At 41.7% G+C, this 21,329-nt stretch overlaps 1 protein-coding gene across 7 annotated transcripts in view; it reads right to left on the bottom strand.

Annotated features, from left to right (window-relative positions):
* Positions 1–21,329, bottom strand: part of astn1 (astrotactin 1) — a 556,409-nt gene that overhangs the window by 22,582 nt on the left and 512,498 nt on the right. For all 7 annotated transcript variants that reach the window (XM_054746696.2, XM_054746699.2, XM_054746711.2 and 4 more), the window contains 2 exons: positions 5,193–5,328; positions 2,778–2,878 (listed from right to left, as the gene is read on the bottom strand). In XM_054746696.2, the coding sequence (XP_054602671.1) occupies positions 2,778–2,878; positions 5,193–5,328 (237 nt within the window). The remainder of the gene's footprint in view (positions 1–2,777; positions 2,879–5,192; positions 5,329–21,329) is intronic.

The following is a 21,329-nucleotide window of genomic DNA, read 5'->3' as shown; positions in this document are numbered from 1 at the left end:
TATCTCGGGGTCTTGTTCACGACTGAGGGAAAGATGAAGCGCGAGATCCACAGGTGGATTGTTGTTACGTCTGCAGTGATGCGGGTGCTGTACCGGTCTGTCATGGTGAAGAGAGAGCTGAACTGGAAGACAAAGCTCTTGATTTACTGGTCGATCTACATTCCTACCCTCACCTCATGAGCTTTGGGTAGTGACTGAAAGAATGAGACTGTGGATACAAGAGGCCAAAAATAATTTTCTCTGCAAGGTGTCTGGGCTCTCCCTTAGAGATAGGGTGAGGAACTTGGTCATCCGTGAGGGGCTCGGAGTAGACCCTCTGCTCCTCCACATTGAGAGGAGGCAGTTGAGGTGGCTCTGGCAACTAGTTAGGATGCTTCCTGGATGCCTCCTTGCTGAGGTTTTCCGGGCACGTCCAACCCGGAGGAGACCTAAAGGAAGACCCAGGACACACTGGAGGGGCTATGTCTCTCGGCTGGCCAGGGAACGCCTTGGGATTCCCCTGGAGGAGCTGGCCCAAGTGGCTGGGGAGAGGGAAGTCTGGGCCTCCCTGCTTAGGCTATGGCTACCGCGACCTGACTCTAGATAAGTGGCCGAAAATGGAAAGCTGGAATTGTACATTACTTATTGAAGCTGCAATCCAGTTTTCCATCCTTCAGGAGTATTTTTTAAACATTTTATTAGTGATTCTTACCCTGTACTGTGATACAATTTAGGCAATATTTAATTATTTTTTGCGAAACCCACCCCCGCCCCGTCGAGCACCGTGCAATTTTAATTGAGTGCTGCTGAGCATTAGCCGCTAGCGTTAGACATCAGCTGACGTATAGATGTCAATCAAAGAATATGCATGAGCATTCGAGTTGGCTACATTTTTTATGGACAAGTAAGTCATTGAAATATAGATATTTGAATAAGCATAACGTGGAAATGACTGTCAACCAATGTGTTTTAGCTCTGTTGGCCAGCTAGAGATGAGCATTCATGAACAAGGGGTGTTGCTTCCAGTCATCATCACGAAAGTAAGAAAAGGGGCTTAAAGTGATGATGTGTATTTTCCCTAGCAAAAAGGGGGATGTACGTACCTAAATCATTGCAAGCAATTCAAGTAAGACCTTACCAACATTTTGTAACCGCTTGTTACAGATCAATTAATGTGTTTTGTCCTCATAAGCTCCAACATGGCATCCAATATGGCGTTGCCAAGAGACTTAGACCCACTCCCAAGTTTTTTAGATCCGATTTTTATGGTTATTTGTTACAAAGCCGCTAATATTTTCCAAAAATGGACATCATTTGATTCATTTTCAACAACATTTCAATTGATATTTCCAGAGATTAATGGTAAAAACTACACATTGTCTCTTTAAGGTGCAATACATTTTTCCAAACTTTAGATAGTGGAGTCACAGAAAAAAGTGCAGATTGACTTTTTAAAGTAGTTTTCAGGACTTCCATCTACCTTCAGCAGTTTAACATTCAACATTTAATAACTTAACTGTTATTGCCTTTAAAAAACACAAGCAGTAGCAATCATAACAGCTACCATTGTCATGTGAACAAATGGAATGCCACTTTAACAGATGAACCCTTATGATTTTGGTCAGATTGGTTCAACTACACCTACGTCTAACATCTAGTCGCCTCAGTTTTCGTAAACAGCTTCAATCTTCTAAATTTCACAACTGTTCGTGCATTTTAAAAACCTCTATGCTACCATCAACTTTGCAATATTTCTAATGCATTTACTTTGTAGTGTGACAGTGTGAGTGTCCTGTCACAGTGTCCCGATTGATCATGCGCCCTGGCTACTTGGCCAATGGGATGTCCCTTCGGCTGACTGGTTAGAGCGTATGACTCTCACCCGGGAGTCTGGGGATCGAATCCCGCCCGGGCCCTCGTTTATCCACCTTGCCACATTTGGCGTTGTTGGCAGGATCCATGTAGTACTGTCAAGTAGGTCCATGGATGTGAAGTTTGTGGCACCCTGCACGGGAGCACGAGGATGTGCTTGTGGAAAGAGGGAGGAAGATGTGACAGTGTGAGTGTCCTGTCACAGTGTCCCGATTGATCATGCGCCCTGGCTACTTGGCCAACGGGATGTCCCTTTGGCTGACTGGTTAGAGCGTATGACTCTCACCCGGGAGTCTGGGGATCGAATCCCGCCCGGGCCCTCGTTTATCCACCTTGCCACAGTAGGAACGTCTCCCTTCTAGATGTTAATAAAGGTGAGTCAAACTAGAGCCAGTATTGTGGAAGTATTGTATTTAACACTGTTTACACTTTTCCAGGTATTTAGATTAACAGTGCAAGCCCAGTAGGATCACACTTTATTGAAATAGTTGATTAAAATCATTAGCAGGACCTAGAAGAACATCTTTGCTACAAAGCTCTGATTGGATAAGAAGTGAGCTGCATTCCAGCTCTTTGATTCCTGAGCTGGAATGATATGTTTTTTTATCGTCAGTATCCTCGTGGAATACAGTGACTATAAACAGCCCCACTCCAGGGAGGAAAACTATCTGCCTGCGACTTTATGACTCACTCTATGAACTCATCTGACATCTGTTTTGAGAAGGTTTGAAGCAGAATGAGCAAAGGTCTGTCCTGCAAAATAATTCCTTCTAACATCAAAAGAATGAACTCTGAACTGAAATTTCAACAAACAGCTTTCTACTATAAAAACTGTTATACTGGAAAAAGTTAAGACTAATTCGTAGAGAACCTACATAGTTATTAATATCTGTGTTTATGGGATTTAGTCCATTCTCCTTCCTCACCTTGTGCTTTGACATCGTCCACAGTTGGACACGGAGATTTGATAGTGACCTCGCTGGGACTTGAGCGACGTCCTGTATTGTCCACTGCCCACAGCCGGAACCTGGAGAGCCACATAAACACATGTCAACAAAACCCTTGAACACTTCAGCAACACATGTCTTCACATGCAAAGGGTGCAGCAGACGGTTAAGGCTTTCCTAGCACCTGCTTTTCCTATATTGAAGACAGTGGGTTGCATCATCAGTACAGAACTTGTGCTAAACTCACTTCCCTCCATAAAGTTTCAGGTCTTATTTTACTGAATGAATGTCTCCACCTTGTGGCCAAATCCAAACTTGCAGCCAACTGTAGTTTCAACCCCCGCAAGGATGAATAAAAATCGGCATCTCTTTTGAAGACATACTAAGTAAACTATGTATCCACATAGGCACAACATCTTTTATGATTAGGCTTCAGAGTACATTTTCTTTCATACAAGCATATATTTGTCTAAACACAATCTATGGAAAAGCACTAGTCTTGTTTCTCTATTAGATCTTTCTGCAAGAAAACAATAATAGAAGAGAGATACGACGACCAGGCTCTTGCAAAGACAAACGAGCTCTCAGTGGGATGAAAAGAGGACAAAGGTCTCACTGACATTTGAAATAAAGGTGCATCTGTAGCAGCTATTTAACCTTTTTTTTTTATATCCAAACTCTTCATATCCTCTTTTCATGCTCATGGACCTTTTCCAACTGTCATACGGAATCTCTCCTCATTATCTTTCTCAACCCCAAATTGTGATTTAATGTTTTTTTACAGACTCCACCCCCCCACCCCCCCACCCCCCACCCCACCCCCATGTGTGAGTAGCTTCCTTTCTGGCAAGCTGTGAGTGAGATAAGTGTGAACATGCTTGTGAGAGGATCTGAGCATCCGGTCTTGATCACGGCATTACATTGTTAAGTTTCTGTACTCTGCAGGTGCGTACATCCACAGTCAGTCTGGTGAGCCATTTGGAAGTCATATATATACCTACTTAGCAGACTTTTTCCTAAGTAATACCACATTTTACAATGATTTGAGAATATGTTGTACCAAGGAAATCCAGAAATGATAAAAGTGGCTTAATTTTTTTTAAGTTGATCGATTTTAAATGACTTAGGGTTAGGATTATCATCAAGTTAGGGTTAGGGTTTGGGTCATCACCATGTAAAGTAAGCCACTTCAGTGATCCAATGTTTCTGTTTCCGTGATCTAATTTTTTGTATGACCTTCTTCAACCATTCTCTCTTTATTCTGCTCTCCCCACCTATTCAACCTTCCTCAGGATCCACTGATTTCCCTCTTTCCTATTCACTCTCTCTCTTTCTCAACATTTTTTTCTTTTAAATCGCAATTGCTTATTTTTGCTCATTTTACATATATTTTAAACATTTTCTAAATGTGTTTTTTTTTTATATTTTTACATTTTTTTATTTTTTGTTTTTATGAAGCGCCTCGTGATTTTTATCTTGAGAGGCGCTATAGAAATGATACTTCTTCTTCTTCTTCTTCTTCTTCTAAATATTTTAAAAGAAGCTACAATATAAAACTGAAATGTTTATCATTTGACCATTTTCTTAAATAATGGTGGTCATGATAGTGCAAAGCCCTACATTTACTGGTTGAACTTTGCTCCACTCCTCACCTCGGGTAATGAGTTTTGGGTAAAACCAAAAGAACAAGACTGTGAATACAAGAGACTGAAATATTTTTCCTTTGAAGAGTTGCTGAGCTCAGCTTTAAGCCTGTTTCAAAAAACAACGGTGCCACTTTGCCACAAAGCAGAGGCGGCATCATGGAGCCTTTGGTTGACCGTAAGTCGTCAGCTTCTAGTGGTAATGTGGTGCAGTTTCCACATAAGATAACATGATGGCGGTTTAAAGAAGGTGTGGGGGTGTTGATGCACTGTCACAGACATCCTTCTAGTTTAGACGTGGCTTGTTTTGATCCTGATTGAAGCACACTCTTTACGTTTTGTGCAAGCCGCTCCAAAAGGTGGCTGTCCCTCACAATGGACAGTTGAGATATTCAAAGACAAGTCTTAGAAAAAGTAGCTGTATGCTCCAGAACTAAAAATGTGATTATCATAACCCATCTTAGCACTAATCTTCAGTTTTTATGATAGCGGCTTCAATGTGTATTTAATTTTTGTGTACATTTTGGATGAAATAATAAAAAAATTCAGTCAGTGAACATTTTGCAGGTATTGAGATATGTATTTTTGTCCTAAAATGATTCAGTAAAGGGAAGACCAATACCCAGAGACCAAACGCAGTGAAATCTAGTTACTGCCTTTCAATTTTTATTTTGGACTAATAACACAAAATTAGATTATTCTGCTTTTTTACCCACTGCATCTTCATTTGAACTGTAGTTTAAGAACTTACATGTATGTGGTGTCAGGCTCCAGGCAGCGGATGATCATACTGATGGAGGAGGACAGCAGGTTGGGAATGTCTCCTAACATCACACATGGAGACCTGGCCCCAGACAGGATGTCATCCACAAAACTCAAAAGGGTTTCTGCAGAAGAGAGAAAGAAGGGTTTCACAACAAGAACCCAGTGCTACAAATAATTTAATGCCACTGGTTTTGACCAGTATGACATTTCTTTTAATAAACTGTCAAATTACTTCAATCTGGCCCCCCCCCCCCCCCCAAAAAAAACATTTATAGGAGATTAGAGTTAAAAAAAAGACATTTTTGTTGTAAGATTCAACACATTCAATTTTATTCTGCATTAACAAAGGAACAGCTTTCCCTCATGTCAAACCCTTGTGTCCTGTAGACTCATTTAACAAGACCGATCACAGATTTTGTGTTTCCGCCTTAAATCATGTTCTTCTTCCACTTTAACTCTATGTGTCTTCATTAGTTGCTTACATATATGAGAAAAACAAATTCAAGAGTCTGCTATTAAACTGTTTTAAGGTGTGTGTGTGTGTGGGGGGGGGGGGGGGGGGGGGGTAGCACTCCAATGCCTTGCCAGGAATAAATTACACGGACGGCCTGAAAATCTACCTGATCTGTTTTTAATAAGGCAGATCGCCTGGTACAACTAAAAACAGAAAGCACATATTTCCTGAAACACAACTCTAAAAGTACAGTGTGTACTAGTCGGGCTTATCCATGAAAGGTCAGACGCTGTTTCACAAAATGAAGGTGCACAAGAACAAAGCACAAGTGACTTTGATTTATTTTATGAGGGGTGGGAAGAAATCCCAGCATTAGCAACAAAGTCTTACTTGAAAAGATTGTGAAAACGTCTGACGAGATGATTTTCCTGACTGAGTAATCAGGTCCAGGTGTGGAAAGATAAATCTGAGAGCCACATTGGGGATTTGGATCACACCTTTAGTGTAAAGAACAGGCTGTTGAGGATCTCGCTGCTACAAATCATCAGACTAGTGCCTATTTAGATATTTAGTTCAATTCAAAAATAACTTTACTGTTGAAAGCAAACATCAAAGGGCACCTGAAAAATTAGGACCTGGCAATTCCTCCATTCTCCACGTGGCTGTCCTATCACACCCAAAACACATTTCAGCTTGATAAAACAAACACACAAACAACTTAAGAATTATACCTCATTAGAGAAGGGACGCCCAATCCTGGTCCTGGAGGGCTGCTATCCAGCATGTTTTAGTTATCCCCATGCTTCAAATAGCAGGCTTCTGCTGAGGTTGATAACCTGCTGAATAGGTGATTCAACCACTGAATCAAGAGTGTTGGAGCAGAGAAACAACCAAAACATGGTTGATACCAGCCCTGACGACCAGGATTGGGCACCCCCCACATTAGAGTGTAAAACCAAATAAATCAAAGTTAATTTAATCAACTATGATAACTCATCCATCAAAGACCAAAAAGCATCCTTATTTTGAATGAAAAAGCCTGAAATACCCGATTGAACCTGACCTCCAAATCTAATGTGGCTGCTTCACAAGTTAAATGTGGTGGAACGTGTTGCAGTGAACTATTGGGTTTCACTTTGCTGGTTTTGCTCTTTCACCATCGTTGCATTATTTAGCAATGACAACAATAACAAAAAAATAATAATTAATCATCCTCATTCACCATTCACAAAACCCAAGGATACAGAACAGTGATGAATAAGAAACAAATTGTAGGCAGAAACAATTCAGACAAATACATTCACATATTTTATTGCTAACAATGAATGATCTGATTACTGGTCAATCCATCAGGTTTTCTAACTTGAGACTGGAATGTGGTTTGAGTGGAACCCTCTTTTAATCATTGTCTGCCGATTCCCAGATGCTAAAACAGACGTTCCCGTTGTGAGTCAAGATGGTCGAGTCCATGAACGTTAAGTGACGATGTGACGTAGACTTGCGTGGTTTGACAGCCACAAAGAGGGGGCCTGAGGGCCGCCTATTGAGTACCACTGGTATAATGTATATTATGTCAAAGGTCTGCATTGCCAAACAACTCACTCAACAAGTACTCAGATAGATTACGGTGTTTTCATTATCAATTGAAAAATGCTATGCTTATGTTAAACCAACAAGTTGAGTTGTACATCATACCTTACTCTAACCCTAACCATTACTGTTTGTGCAAAGGATGGTCACAGGTGACCACCTGAAAGCTGCCATCACTTTGCACATCGTTGTTCACACAAAGACTCGACTGTCTGACCTGATGGGTTTTCCTCTTCACAGTGAGACCCACTTGGTGGCTAACTGGCCCTTTGGCAGCTGGGAAAACACAGCTTGGTGTATGTGTGTGTGTGTGTGTGTGTGTGTGTGTGTGTGTGTGTGTGTGTGTGTGTGTGTGTGTGTGTGATGAACACCCAGAGGTAGTCATCGGTGCCTTTCCCATACAAGAACTTGAGTGAATGGCTGAAACCTAGCGCTTGTAAAGTGTGTGTGGTGAGCGATGAGTGTGCTGCGGTGGTAAACCCCTCCCTCTGTCACCATCTGGTTAACGAGTCCCTTGGAAATATTTAGAGAGAGCCAGAAGATGAAGGGGGGAAAACCTGCATGGAAAAGCTGGCAGAGAACTGTTTACCCAATGCAGAAAGTGACACAAAGTGAAAGGTATAAACATCTTATGAGATGTTAATAAAAAGTGACATTATGAAGCTTAGACCCACTTAGGATTTAATTTGCAAAGCCAGGTGGAATATGTTCTTCATGTGCAGGAAGGCATCTTTAAACCTTCAGCGGAAAAAGCAGTGTGGAAATCTGCTGAGCGGTGTTTTCAGCCTCTTAAGTGTGGAGTCCTCAGTAAGCAACTGTGTCCAACATCAATCTCCAGAGCAGAATTACTGTGTCTCAACATCCTACCATCAGTAGCTTAGCTGTGATTTACTACAGCTTTGCACTTTACCGTTGGCCTTAAACTCCAATAAACAGTTTAATCCTTGACCACAGTAATGATTGGTGGTGAAAGCTTGGATCGATCTAAGTCAATCCTGCAGGTTATCCAAGGTTTTCTCTGAGGAGTGGTGGTCTAAAAACATGCCTGTATGAGTAAACGGTTCTAAACTAGCCATATGTGTGTAGAGGGTTGACTTGTGTGTCAATGTTTTGACTCTTTGATGAAAACTGCAACCCATCCAGGCTCCTCAGTGCCTTGTGGTCTTCAGCTGGCTTCCCTACAGCTAGAGTGGGTCCAATAAATAAATGAATGAATGTTCAATTCAACCGATTTCCACTAGAATGGAAGAAAACTCCACAAGGAATGCAATTTAAAATTTTCTTCCATAAGCAGAAAAAAGTAAAAAAAAAAAAAAAAAAACTGGATGAGGTTCCACGATCTGAGTCACTTTTAACAAAGCCTACAGAGAAGAGAAAGTCAAAGCAATCCAAGATGACAGACTGATGTTTTTGACAACTTAAAACATTGAAACACAAATTAATATATATTTATATTTTGACACACCTCTACAAACACAAGGGATTGCAGGAAGGCTGGAGTGGCTGGTTTTTCTGTTTCTTTTTCTTCTGTCTGTATAACTGTTCCATTCCTGACCCCGTGATCCAAGGCCATCATTTTGTTTCTACAATTGCTGGAGACAACTTGAGCACAGCTTGAAGATCACCACGGACAATTCCTCCTAACCCCTTCAATATTACGTAGCTTTACTGGGTCAGGCTTCAATTAATTCCACATTTCCTCACCCTAACCGAGCTGTCTGTTATCCACCAGATTAGTAAAATAAAGATATTGCTGTGGTCCTCACAGTAAAAACCGTTTAACACCATGTCCGAGAGAAAAACCTGGAACCGATATCCGACAAAACCGTGATGTAGACCTAATAGTAAGACTAACTATAACTGACCCCGTTTTATCATGTTTGATTAAATAAAAAGGTAACAGTAAGTTAGCTAAAGGGCTAGTGTTTATAATTCAGATGCTGATGACTGGTTGAATGGAACCGATTTACCAGCATGCCATGCCCTTTCAGAAATGTTGAAAAGTAAAATAAAATTAATTAATCACAGTTTAAATTTTATTTACAATTAAAATATTAAAGACGTGGATCGATACCGATTTACTGACATTACAGCTTCAAAAATCAGCAGATTTTGTATAGAATAAAAATGATTAAAGCTGAATTTACGTTATTATGTACACACAACACACATTCTGAGATGGTTACAATCACTGTTCACATGACTAAACAAACACACATTACCTGCCTCACCCTCTGAAACAGATAAACAAATGGAGACAAGATGGAAAAAATATTGGTTGTTAATATCGGCCCAGTTTTATTTATCGGACCGATACCAATATGTAAAAAAATGACTAACATCGGCCGATACCGATATTGATGCCAATTTATTGTCCATCCCTAGAAGAATGCCTTCTCCAGGTCAGGGATAAGGTCCTGCCCAAAGTGGAGGATTGAAGTATCTCTGGGTCTTGTGAGGGAAAACTGGAGCATGAGATCGATAGACGGATTGGTGCTGCAGTGATGTGGGCATTGTAGTGGTCTGTCATGGTGAAGTGAGAGCTGAGCCAGAAGGCAAAGCTCTTGATTTACCGGTCGATCTACGTTCCTACCCTCACCTATGGTCATGAGCGTTGGGCAGTGACCGAAAGAATGAGATCATGGATACAAGCGGCTGAAATGAGTTTTCTCTGCAGGGTGGCTGGGCTCTCGCTTAGAGATAGGGTGGGAAGCTCAGTCATCCGGGAGGGGCTTGGAGTAGACCCGCTGCTCTTTCACATAGAGAGGAGCCAGTTGAGGTGGCTCGGGCATCTGGTCAGGATGCCTCCTGGACGCCTCTCTGGTCAGGTTTTCTGGACATGTCCAACCGGGAGGAGGCCTTAAGGGAGATCCTGTTGGAGGGACTATGTCTCTCACATGGCCAGGGAACGCCTTGGGATTCCCCCGGAGAAGCTGGCCCAAGTGGCTGGGGAGAGGGAAGTCTGGGCCTCTTGACATCTAGTGGTACTACAACATCTTTACCTACCCTCCCCCTGCAAAAACGTTCTGCCGGTGGGTGGTGTCTCAGCCTGCCTGCGTATTCGCAGCTCCTGAGTCAGGGGCTGAAAGTTTTTGGCATCTGAGGATGAGTATCTCTGTAGTCTTCATCAGATGGGAGGTCAAGGCGACAGGTCTGTAGTGGACTGGTTCCCTGGGATGTGCTGTTTTGGGAGCTGGAACCACACAGAAGGTCTTCTACAGGATGGGGACTTGCTCCAACTGGAGGCTCGGGTTGAACATGTGTGAGACCACGCCACAAAGCTGGTCAGTGCAGTCTTTGAGCAGTCTGGGGCTGATCCCGTCAGGACCTGCTGCTTTTCTGCTCTTGAGCCGCCTCAGTTCTCTCCTCACCTGGTCCAATGTAACTGAAAGGGGGGAGTGATGATGAGTGTGGTGCTGAGGAGGGTTAGTGGAGGGGGGTGGGGGTGTGGAGGGGGGGGGGGGGTGGACTGATGAATGGTGTAAAATTTAGAGGTAGGAGGTGGTTGGCTGGCTCAGTGGAGGTGGTTGGGGGACGGTGGTGTTGGTGGTACCTGTTGCAGCTGTGGGTATTTGACTCATCTTTGCTTAACATCTGGAATCTTCTGGTGCTGACCCATAACAGGCAACAGCCATGAAACTCACAGGACGTCAGTGAGAAAGTGATTTTTTGCTTAGAAAATGGGCTGCAGTAACCACATTTGACCACAGGATGTCATTCTTAATTCATTCTTACATTTTGCATTCAGTTACAGTGCTAAGGTGTTAATAGTGCAGAGAGCACAAGTGGACATCACCTTTATGATAGCATGTAAATGCACAAAAGGTTTTTAAATGTGGTGGGAACAAGATTGTAACCAACATGTATTAGTAGGGACAAGTCCTTGTGTCCCCGGCTAAAATGACACCTTTGGCATGATTTATACTTACTATGTTCTCCTATTGAGCTGCAAAAGCAAAGATGCACATGCGATTGCTTCACATTGTGGTATTGTATCCAACTTGTCAGATACTTTTGTTGGGCTTATTTGGATTCGCTAAACTATCTGATGATCTGAATGCTCCCGATTGGTGCCCTATTGGACTCACTGAACACAAAGACGACTGGAAGCAGAGCCATATCTGCAAATATGAGGCAGCAGGTGGTGATGAATGGGAAATATCCTTGCCTGTCTGGAAAATTCATTTCTGCACATTTGGCCTCACATCAATCACTGATTCTGATTTGTGTGTTTTGCTTTTGGCACTGTCAGATGAATTTTGATAGGAAAATTGTTAGCAAAGTACAGATGGATGATTCGTTCTAAAACACTCCACTCTCCTTTCCAAACTGCCGTTCTTACATGCTGTAAAGCCCTGCAGAGGGAGGAGAGTGGCTGCAATCTCGTTGTTGGAACTCTTTTTAAATGCTTGTGCAGAAAAAAAGTACACAAATTAAAAGACAACATGAGTGCAGATATGAAAATGAGAAAACACTCTTTAAACTCTGATGAACTGCATTCCTGCTCTGTATGTTACCTTAAAAAACATCTAATATATATTTGTTTAATCTTTTTTTCTTCTCTGTAAAATACTCAAAGCATCAGAACTGTAGTTCTCACTGAAAACTGCTCGAGGAACCCTAGCAGGCACAGTCATGATGAGAGAGATCCCTGGTGTGAGTGGTCCATTGGCCAAAAGAACAGAAAGTACACCTGATTTGACCTTCGCACGTATCCCAGTCAATCGAGACCTCTAACAATGGGAACGCTGTGTCCTGCCATGGCATTTATAGACAAGACAACTCTCACGGGGGGTAAAATAGACACAGAAACACAGTGAAGTGATTTCTGACAGACAAAGATTAAACTGGTCCTGGAGGCAAATCAGAGGAACATTTCCCCCTTGATGGTTGATGACTATAAAAATCATAAAAGATTTGTTCTGCATATTATCTTGACATCTAACGGCCTAAAATCCCCCAAATTTCACAGCTGCCACAGCTAGATTTATGGTCCTTTTTTCTTTTGACAGAGTGTCACTTTGGCATCAAACAGTTCCTTAATCTCTGACTGTTCTCTAGGTGAGAGTTGATCTTGCTACAGGTCGTACCATTTTGCCATTAAATGAGTCTGTCAAGGTGTCAAACGAGCTGGGTAACCACGGTTGTTTAATTTCAAACTTCACATCAAATAGGTCACAATGCATCTTGAAAAGTGAACTAATTAGAACTGAACTGATTCATATTCAAAGTTGACTATTTGAAAATCCCAAACTAAAGAAAATTTGAAGAAGATAACTTTATGTTTCTTGTTAAATCTATGAAATATTCTCCTAAAATATTTGGGCAGCCTTGTTAATGTTCATGATTGTCCTGTATAAATCGTTGGTTGTTACACTAAAATAATTTAGTTAAATGTATCATATAGGAGACACACACAGTGGTATTTGAAAAGTAAACCAAAGTTTAAAGGGTTTAAAGAAAGTGTGCAATAATTGTTTAAACAAAATTAGGAATTTGCATAAACTTGGGCACCACCAAAAAATAAAAAAATCTAATATTTAGAAATCAGTTTAGATGAGTTCATTTATATAGCGCCAAATCACGCCAAGAGTCGTCAAGGCACTTCACAAAGTAAACATTCCAATACAGTTCAGTTCATTAAGCTAATCAGTAAAACTTTTCTTTGATAAGGAACCCAGCAAATTGAATTAAATTGAATTTAATTGAATTTAGTAGATCAGAAATAACAGCCTCTTAATGCTTACTATAGCTTCCAATGAGAGTCTGGATTCTGGCTGAATGTATTGTGGACATTTCTTCTTTACAAAACATCTATAGTTCATTCAGGTCTGATGCTTCTGAGCACGGAGAGCTATCTTTAACTCACACCACAGATTTTCAGTAATATTCAGGTCTGGGGACTGAGATGGCCATTCCAGAACGTTCTACATGTTCCTCTGCGTGAATGCCTTAGTAGATTGTGGGTCGTTGTCTTGTTGAAAGATCCAGCCCCGGTGCAGCTTCAGCTTTGTTACTGATTCCTGGACGTTGGTCTCCAGAATCTGCTGATACTGAGTGGAATCCATGCGTCCCTCGACTTTAACAAGATTCCCAGTCCCTGTACTGGGCACACAGCCCACAGCATGATGGAACCACCACCATGTTTTAGTGTAGATAGCAGGTGTTTTTCTTGGAATGGTGTGTTCTTTTATCTCCATGCTTAACGCCCCTTGATATGCCCAAATACCTCCGTTTTAGTTTCATCAGTCCACAGTAGGGATGTCCCGATCAGGTTTTTGTGCCTTCGAGTCCCGAGTCATTTGATTTTGAGAATCTGCCGATACCGAGTCCCGATGCGATACTTTCGATACATAAAAAAAGATAAAGAAAAGGAAGAAACAGTTCCAGAATGTTCCTTATTTTTTATTTAATTACCTTTTTATTTGAATTTTCAACAACAGATCACTTCTGTGAGGTAGCTTGAACAATCAAGTAATAAATAACATAAATTCTTCACGTTTGGACTTTATTGCAAATATAAAAAGTCTAATATAAAAACAGATAGCACTTCAACTTAAAATACCTGGCAGGGGTCTATTTTGCCTCGGCCCCCAAAATGTTTAGATACGTCCCTGGGCATGGGACGGAGTTTTGAAGATGATCTGAATTGTATCAACTATATAAATACTACATGCTGATAAATTATTGCTTTATACAGGTACAAACGTGTAGTGGGATCAATCTACTTACATTTTATTTTGTTAAGAACTTTGTTTTGTTTTCTTGGTTTTTATTTTCCCATCTTCCTGTCCCGTCTGTCTCTGATCTTCCTGCATCTCCCAGTCCTCCAGAAAAACTCCTGCCTGCTCCCTTCTTTTTCACCTCACAAGTAACTTTTTAACCAGCAGATCAAATTGATCTATTGACCGCAAAAAAGCGGAGTGTGCGCCGCGCTGCCCGGCTGTGCCAGTGACGAGCGCTGCAGCGCGAGCGCGTCCACACGTCATGCTCAAATACAGACAGAACTTACCAGAGAGAAAATGAACGGACATGAACGACTGTGTGTTAACTGTATATTTTTTGGTGACGCCACTTAGAAACTTAGAAAATGTTACTGTGGCCGTGTGCAGAACGCAGCTGGAGTTCATGAATAATCAGCGGTCTGCCTGCCGCTCTGCTTAAAAGAATTCCCGCTGCTCTGGGTCCATATAAATAATATAATAAAGTAGAAACTTGATCTTTTTTGTGCTCCTTCTGGGTGTGTAAGTTAAGGGCATCAGGGGAGCCTGACAACCTTTCAGGAGAACCAAGTTGCTCTCCTGTAATTTGAACCCAGTATCCGAGTCCGGATCGGGGCTTGGATCAGGAAGTAAAGCCCGAGTCCTGATCGAGTCTGAAACCACGTGATCGGGGCCGATTTCCGTTCGTGTGATCGGATCGGGACATTGCTAGTCCACAGCACCTTATTCCAACATGAAGCTAGCTTGTCCAAATGTGCTTTAGCAAACCTCAAGCAGCTCTGTTTGTGCTGTGGGTGGAGAAAAGGCGTCCTCTGCATCACTCTCACACACAGCATCTCCTTGTGTAAAGTGTGCTGAATAGTTGAATGATGCAGTGACTCCATGGAGCAAGACAATGTTGCAGGTCTTTAGTGCTGGTCTGTGGGTTGACTCTGACTGTTCTCACCATTCTTCACTTCTGTTTATCTGAGATTTTTTTTGGTCTGCCACTTCGAGCCTTAACCCTCTGGAGGCAGGCGTTGCAGATTTGCAACAGTTAAAACCTACCTACCTACCTGGTTACTCCACATACGTATTTCATGAGCATTTTAAAACTCAGAAGTACCCCTGAAGGATTTAATTGCTCGTCCTTTTATCAAAACTTATTTTGAGCCTTAGAGGGTTAATCTGAACTGTGCCTATGGTTTTCAATTTCTTCAATATGTTCCTAACTGTGGAAACAGACAGTTGAAATCTCAGACAGCTTCTGTATCGCGCAACACTGTAGTTTTTTAGCTGTGGTCAAAAATGGCATCTGGCGACAACGCAAACATCTTTTTGTGAAGAAGAAAGGCTTTTAGTGCTTCTTCTTGTTGTGGGTTTAAAGAGATGTGCAAGTCATTTAGAACAGAGGAAAGAGCCGCAGCAAACTCAGCTTCAGACATCTTCATTGTTTATGAGAAACTGAGCGTTGCGGTGTGTGATGTACGCTGCCCAGCGCTGACTGGCACGGTTAGAAAACTCAGGGGGTGGGGTTATTTGAATAGAAGTGTTTCCAGACCCAATGCTTCCCATAAGCAGCATTGGGTCTGGCTGGTCAGACTACCCAATGCCTCCCTGCTCAACACAGCTTTAAAGGGGGGTTGCACACAATCAGAAAATGTAACTCCACCCCTAGTCAAAATGGGAAAAATGCTATGAAAGTGGGCGTTGCCAGGAGGCATGGAGTGGCATGGCCAAGTGTGGGGAATTTCCATCCTGGGAGGGAGTGGGAGGAGACTGTACCGACAGTGTTCTGGAGTACCGGAATACTAGTACTGCCGTTACGTATTTAGATTACTAATTATGAGTAACTGTATTCCGGTACAGTTACTATTTTTAAATGTGGTATTTAGAATACAGTTACTTTCGTAATATCATTGGAATACTTGGAATACTTGTGTGTTTTTCACTTTTTACTCGAAAGATGAATAAAGAAATTCAATAAATTAATAAAGAAATTGTCGGGCAGTGTCAACGGTCCATTGACGGCTCTCAGGTCTCTTTTTAGTCTCTGCTTTAAATGCGGGGTGGGATCTACGGTCTTTCTCCGCATGCTATTGGATACCAAACAATCAGACGTACTCACCGCAACGGATATCAAATCAGCGATGCGGTCTGCCCTACTCCGTCAAAAAAACATGCAAATACATCCTTTTTGAAATAAACTTAAGAACCTCCATCCATCTCCCCTTGACTCAAAGAAAACCCTAAGTCAAAAATAGTTCAAAGTTGATGCCAAAGCCATTTCCAACGATCCACCACTATCTTTATATTACTAACATCCCGTCCACCAACAGAGTGCTGTGATTGGCCCACCAAACAAAAACAACGCTGTGATTGAACCACTACGGAGCAGCGGTCAGCTTGGTTTGCTCACTTTCAGGTACATCCCGCCCATTTGGCTGACAGAGTGCTACGATTGGCCCATCAAACATATAGAGAGCTGTGATTGGACTGCTTTGGATGTATATCAACGAGGCAGTCCGCCATTCCGTCATGGAAAAACTACAAAACACATAAAAAATAAAAGTAATAATATAATAATTTAATAATTTCTAAACAAATGCGCTGTGATTGGCCAGTCCCAATTCTTTTGAAGTGTTTTGTCAAGATTACATTTTCTTGCAGACAGTAATGCTGTGCAATGCTCCAGCACTTTCTCACAGAAACAGAAATATATTTTCTATTGACTGTTTGATAAATAATGTAACAAAAATAATTTAATCTTTTTTTTTCCCAGTCGGTACATGACATTTAGCATTAATATGCCCTGCTTTCCTGCGGGAGTAGCTATCAACACATATTGTGACATTTAATAGACCTAAATGCTAGGAAACATAAAGATCACATTTGTAAAGACCCAATTATACAGTTTACAAGTTAAAAAGGTTATTTTGGGGTTTAATTACTCTTTAAGGGTTGGATTAGGGGGTTAAACCACCAAATAGTTTCTGAGCACAGCCACTGCTGAAGCTCACAAAGGGTCTAATGCGTAGGTGTAATTTCACCAGTGTGTGATGATGACTAATGATGACTCATAGATGAAAAAAAAATTAGATCAGTGAAAACAATATGATTTCTGTCATAAAGAACAGGTTTCATATCGTTCTAAGGAAGCATCTGAGTGACAATACAAACCAAAGCAGGGTTAAAAGTTGTCACCGATTTAAACAGTCAGAGAAACCAAAAAATCAACTGCTGAAAGAAAACCAGAACACTTTGCTTAACTCAGATTTCCAAAACATAATAAATACTGGAATATACTAGTGCAACAGTGTGTACTTTCCACAAAAATACAAATAGAAAAGAGCTTGCATTTCACTTCAACTGCAGGCCAAGTCGACATTACCTAAGATGACACTGGTAGAATGTTAAAGGTTCTGCTGGGAAGTGTTGTAAATCTTTCTATTTAGTAAAATCAGTAAATCTGTCTGAGGCAGGAAGTTCTGTCCTGATAGTTCATGAGTGAAGGAAAATATTTTAAGCAGCCACTCTGTGAGGCACTAAGGCTATAGGATATCATAGACATGGATCAGGATTAAGCAGCTTGTTTTTGCACAGATGTTGGTGATACGAGGTTCAAGGACGAGACATTAGCCAGAAAACTGAGGCTTGTTTCTCATCTGGTATGGACCGTACATTCTCATTCTGTTGTTTTATCTCATTGTTCTCACTTAATGCTTTCATTTCCATTTTAGAGCAAACAATCTTATTTATTTATTTCCCGATATACTTTTACTATTTGCAATTACGTTACAGTAACACTGTTACTTTCTTATCTAAAAAATATTATGTTGTTATGTAGTAGAACAGATTATGATGTTTGAAGTTCATAAGATCTGTAATCTAATTCAATTCAATTCAAGTTTATTTATGTAGCGCCAAATCACGACAAGTCGTCTCAAGGCACTTCACATAATAAACATTCCAATTCACAGTTCATTAAGCCAATCAGAAATAATGTTTCCTATATAAGGAAACCAGCAAATTGCATCAAGTCACTGTCGAGTGTCAGTGACTTTACAGCAATCCTCATACTAAGCAAGCATAAAGCGACAGTGGAGAGGAAAACTCCCTTTTAACAGGAAGAAACCTCCAGAGGATCCCGGCTCAGTATAAGCAGCCATCCTCCACGACTCACTGGGGATCGAGAAGACAGCACACACACACACACACACACACACACACACACACACGCACGCACGCACGCACGCACGCACGCACACACACTAATGATTTTTTAATTTAGATTTACATAAAAAATGTACACACAACCAGAAAATGCTCAAATGGGTTCGTAATCCATTATGTAAGGACTTTATCAGAAAAAAAAACCTGGAGCTCTACACAGGTCCAGTTTTAGGAGAGAATCAAGAACCGCAAATCTGGGGAACTTGTCATTCAGCTGGAGTTGTTTACCCTCAGCATTCTCAAAGTATGATTGGCTGGAAAACAAATCCACAACCGCCAGGAGACCGATTTGAAAAATGGGATAACTTTTGAAGTCCTCCGTGCTGTCATCAGTCCAGTGTGTGTGTGTGTGTGTGTGTGTGTGTGTGTGTGTGTGTGTGCTTGAGATACAAATCCACTGCTGTTTTTCTCTACTTCTTAATGGAAAGGACAGCAGCTCTAAAGATGATCCTGTTGCTGCATTTTTATCTCAGCATTTATCAGATATCTCCATGTCAACCATTAGAAAAAGGTTATTTTGTTTCACAAGTGCCTCGTGGCGATATTTTCAAACAGAAAAAGATCCCCTTCCTTCACCAAAAAATAATAAAAATAAAAAAAAAATTAAAAGATTGGCAAAACAGTGCTTGGTTGTGCAAGTATTTTTTTTTAAAAGCTTTTACTCACTTTAGAATAAATTGGCAACCACAAGAAAGTTTCTTTTTCACATGATTTATTATGAGATTTTTAACCTCATGTACAGAATAGAATACTTTGTAACTGTATTTAATTACAGAATACTGAATACTTGATTTAAAATGTATTCTGTAATGTATTCCGTTACTTTGTTTAATCTTGGTACTGTATTCAGAATACTTTGAATACTTTCCCATAAAAACAGCATTTAGGTCTATTAAATGTCACAATATGTGTTGATAGCTACTCCCGCAGGAAAGCAGGGCATATTAATGCTAAATGTCATGAACCAACTGGAAAGAAAATAATAAACGATTAAATTATTTTGTTTATTTATCAAACAGTCAATAGAAAATATATTTCTGTTTCTGTGAGAAAGTGCTTGAACATTGCACAGCATTACTGTCTGCAAGAAAATGTAATCTAGAAAAAACACTTCAAAATAATTGGGACTGGCCAATCACAGCGCATTTATTTAGAAAAAACGATGTATTGTTTTTATTTTTTGTGCGTTTTGTAGTTTTTCCATGATGGAATGGTGGACACATGTCAATCTACTGAATGCCGTGGTGGGCCGGCGGTTTACCCCAGTGAATGAAAGGGTAGCCTCCCTCTGCCTACATGTGGGGGGACGGGTTCTGACTGTGGTCTGTGCTCATGCACCAAACTACCGTTCAGGCTACCCACTCTTTTTGGAGACCTTGGAGGGGGTGCTGGAAAGCGCTCCTTTCGGTGACTCTCTCGTTCTGCTGGGGGACTTTAACGCTCACGTGGGCAACGACAGTGAGACCTGGAGGGGTGTGGTTGGGAGGAACGGCCCCCCTGATCTGAATTCGAGTGGTCTTTTGTTATTGGACTTCTGTGCTCATCATGGATTGTCCATATTGAACACCGTGCTCAGACATAAAGGTGTCCATATGTGCTCTTGGCACCAGGATACCTTAGGCCGCAGCTTGATGATCGACTTTGTTGTTGTTTCTTCTGACCTGCAGCCGCATGTCTTTGACACTCGGGTGAAGAGGGGGTGGAGCTGCCAACTGACCACTACCTGGTGGTGAGCTGGCTCAGACGGTGGGGGAGGATGCCGGTCAGACCAGGCAGGCCCAAACGTATCGCGAGGGTCTGCTGGGAACATCTGGCAGTCTCCTGTCAGAAGGAGCTTCAATTCCCACCTCCGACAGAATTTCCAAAATGTTCCGGGAGAGGCGGGGGACATTGAGTCTGAATGGACCCTGTTCCTGTGGGTTTTCTGTGGCTCTTAAAGAAGGAGTCGGAAACGGGATCGCCATCTGACAGCGTGGGTCTTTAATTAATCCGCGCTTCCACTGTTGAGGTGGTCGACCGGAGCTGTGGTCGCAGGATCATTGGTGCCTGTCGTGGTGGCACCCCCCGAACCCGCTGGTGTACACCGGCGGTTAGGGATGCTGTCAAGCTGAAGAAAGAGTCCTATCAGGTCTTTTTGGCCTGTGGGACTCCAGAGGCAGCTGTCTCTCTCCAGCTCCTATTGGATTGGAGGACATCCCTCCCTCCAGCTCCTAGGGGATCCCCGGATATCCCTCTCTCCAACTCCTATGGGATCCCCGGACATTCCTCTCTCCAACTCCTATGGGATCATAAGGTATTCTCAGGATGGAGAAGTTATTTAGTTTGCAACAAGTTATTCTACCAGTGGGACATGCCCAGAAAACCTCCAAAGGAAAACAACCTGGAGACAAATGCTTGCTCAGGACCACCTGAAGCCCAGTTCACATGGCAGAACAAATGTGCTGGTTTTTGACACACTCCTCTTCTTTTGACAACATTAAGGATGCAATGGAATACCATAACAACCATAAAGATCAGCTCATCATACAATTCTATTGTGGTGTGTTATAAGCACTCTGGTCCACTTGGAAAGGCAACGGGACCGCTCTGATAATAAATCCAGGATTTCCATCATGTTGGATTGTCTTGGTCTGATTTTCTAACTAACCTGCTGCCTACTGAATGTGATGTGTAGTCAATCAGAAAGGGAGGTGACGGAAGCGCAATGCATGTTTGATCTCGCAAGATCAATTTATGCCAAGTTGCTGCACACCACACACCGCAGGTGTGATTATTTTTTCATCACTATGTGTGTGTGGTTTGTCATGCTTTAAAAACGGGCAGAAGATTTAACAAAACCTGCCATGTGAACTAGGCTTGTATCCAGAACATCCTTTTCTGACACCATTCAACCCTCATGATAACCATGGATCAGTAAGCTGAGCTTTTGACTCAGCTTCGTATTTACCACAACAGACCGGAGCAGAACCCTAATGACTGAAGACAAAGCCCCAAAGGAGCGGACTCTCATTTCAGCTGCTTCACTTTCAATAGTGAGCCACCTATAGAGCAAGCTGAAGGCATAAAAAAGTACAGCATCAGATTCAAAGGTTCTTAAACCAGACATCTTCTTCTCGACGATTATGCTTTAAAATTAAAATCCTGG

This window comes from Nothobranchius furzeri, chromosome 11 (assembly GCF_043380555.1).
Source record: "Nothobranchius furzeri strain GRZ-AD chromosome 11, NfurGRZ-RIMD1, whole genome shotgun sequence".
Classification (NCBI taxonomy): domain Eukaryota; kingdom Metazoa; phylum Chordata; class Actinopteri; order Cyprinodontiformes; family Nothobranchiidae; genus Nothobranchius; species Nothobranchius furzeri.
This window is presented reverse-complemented; position numbering and strand designations above follow the sequence as displayed.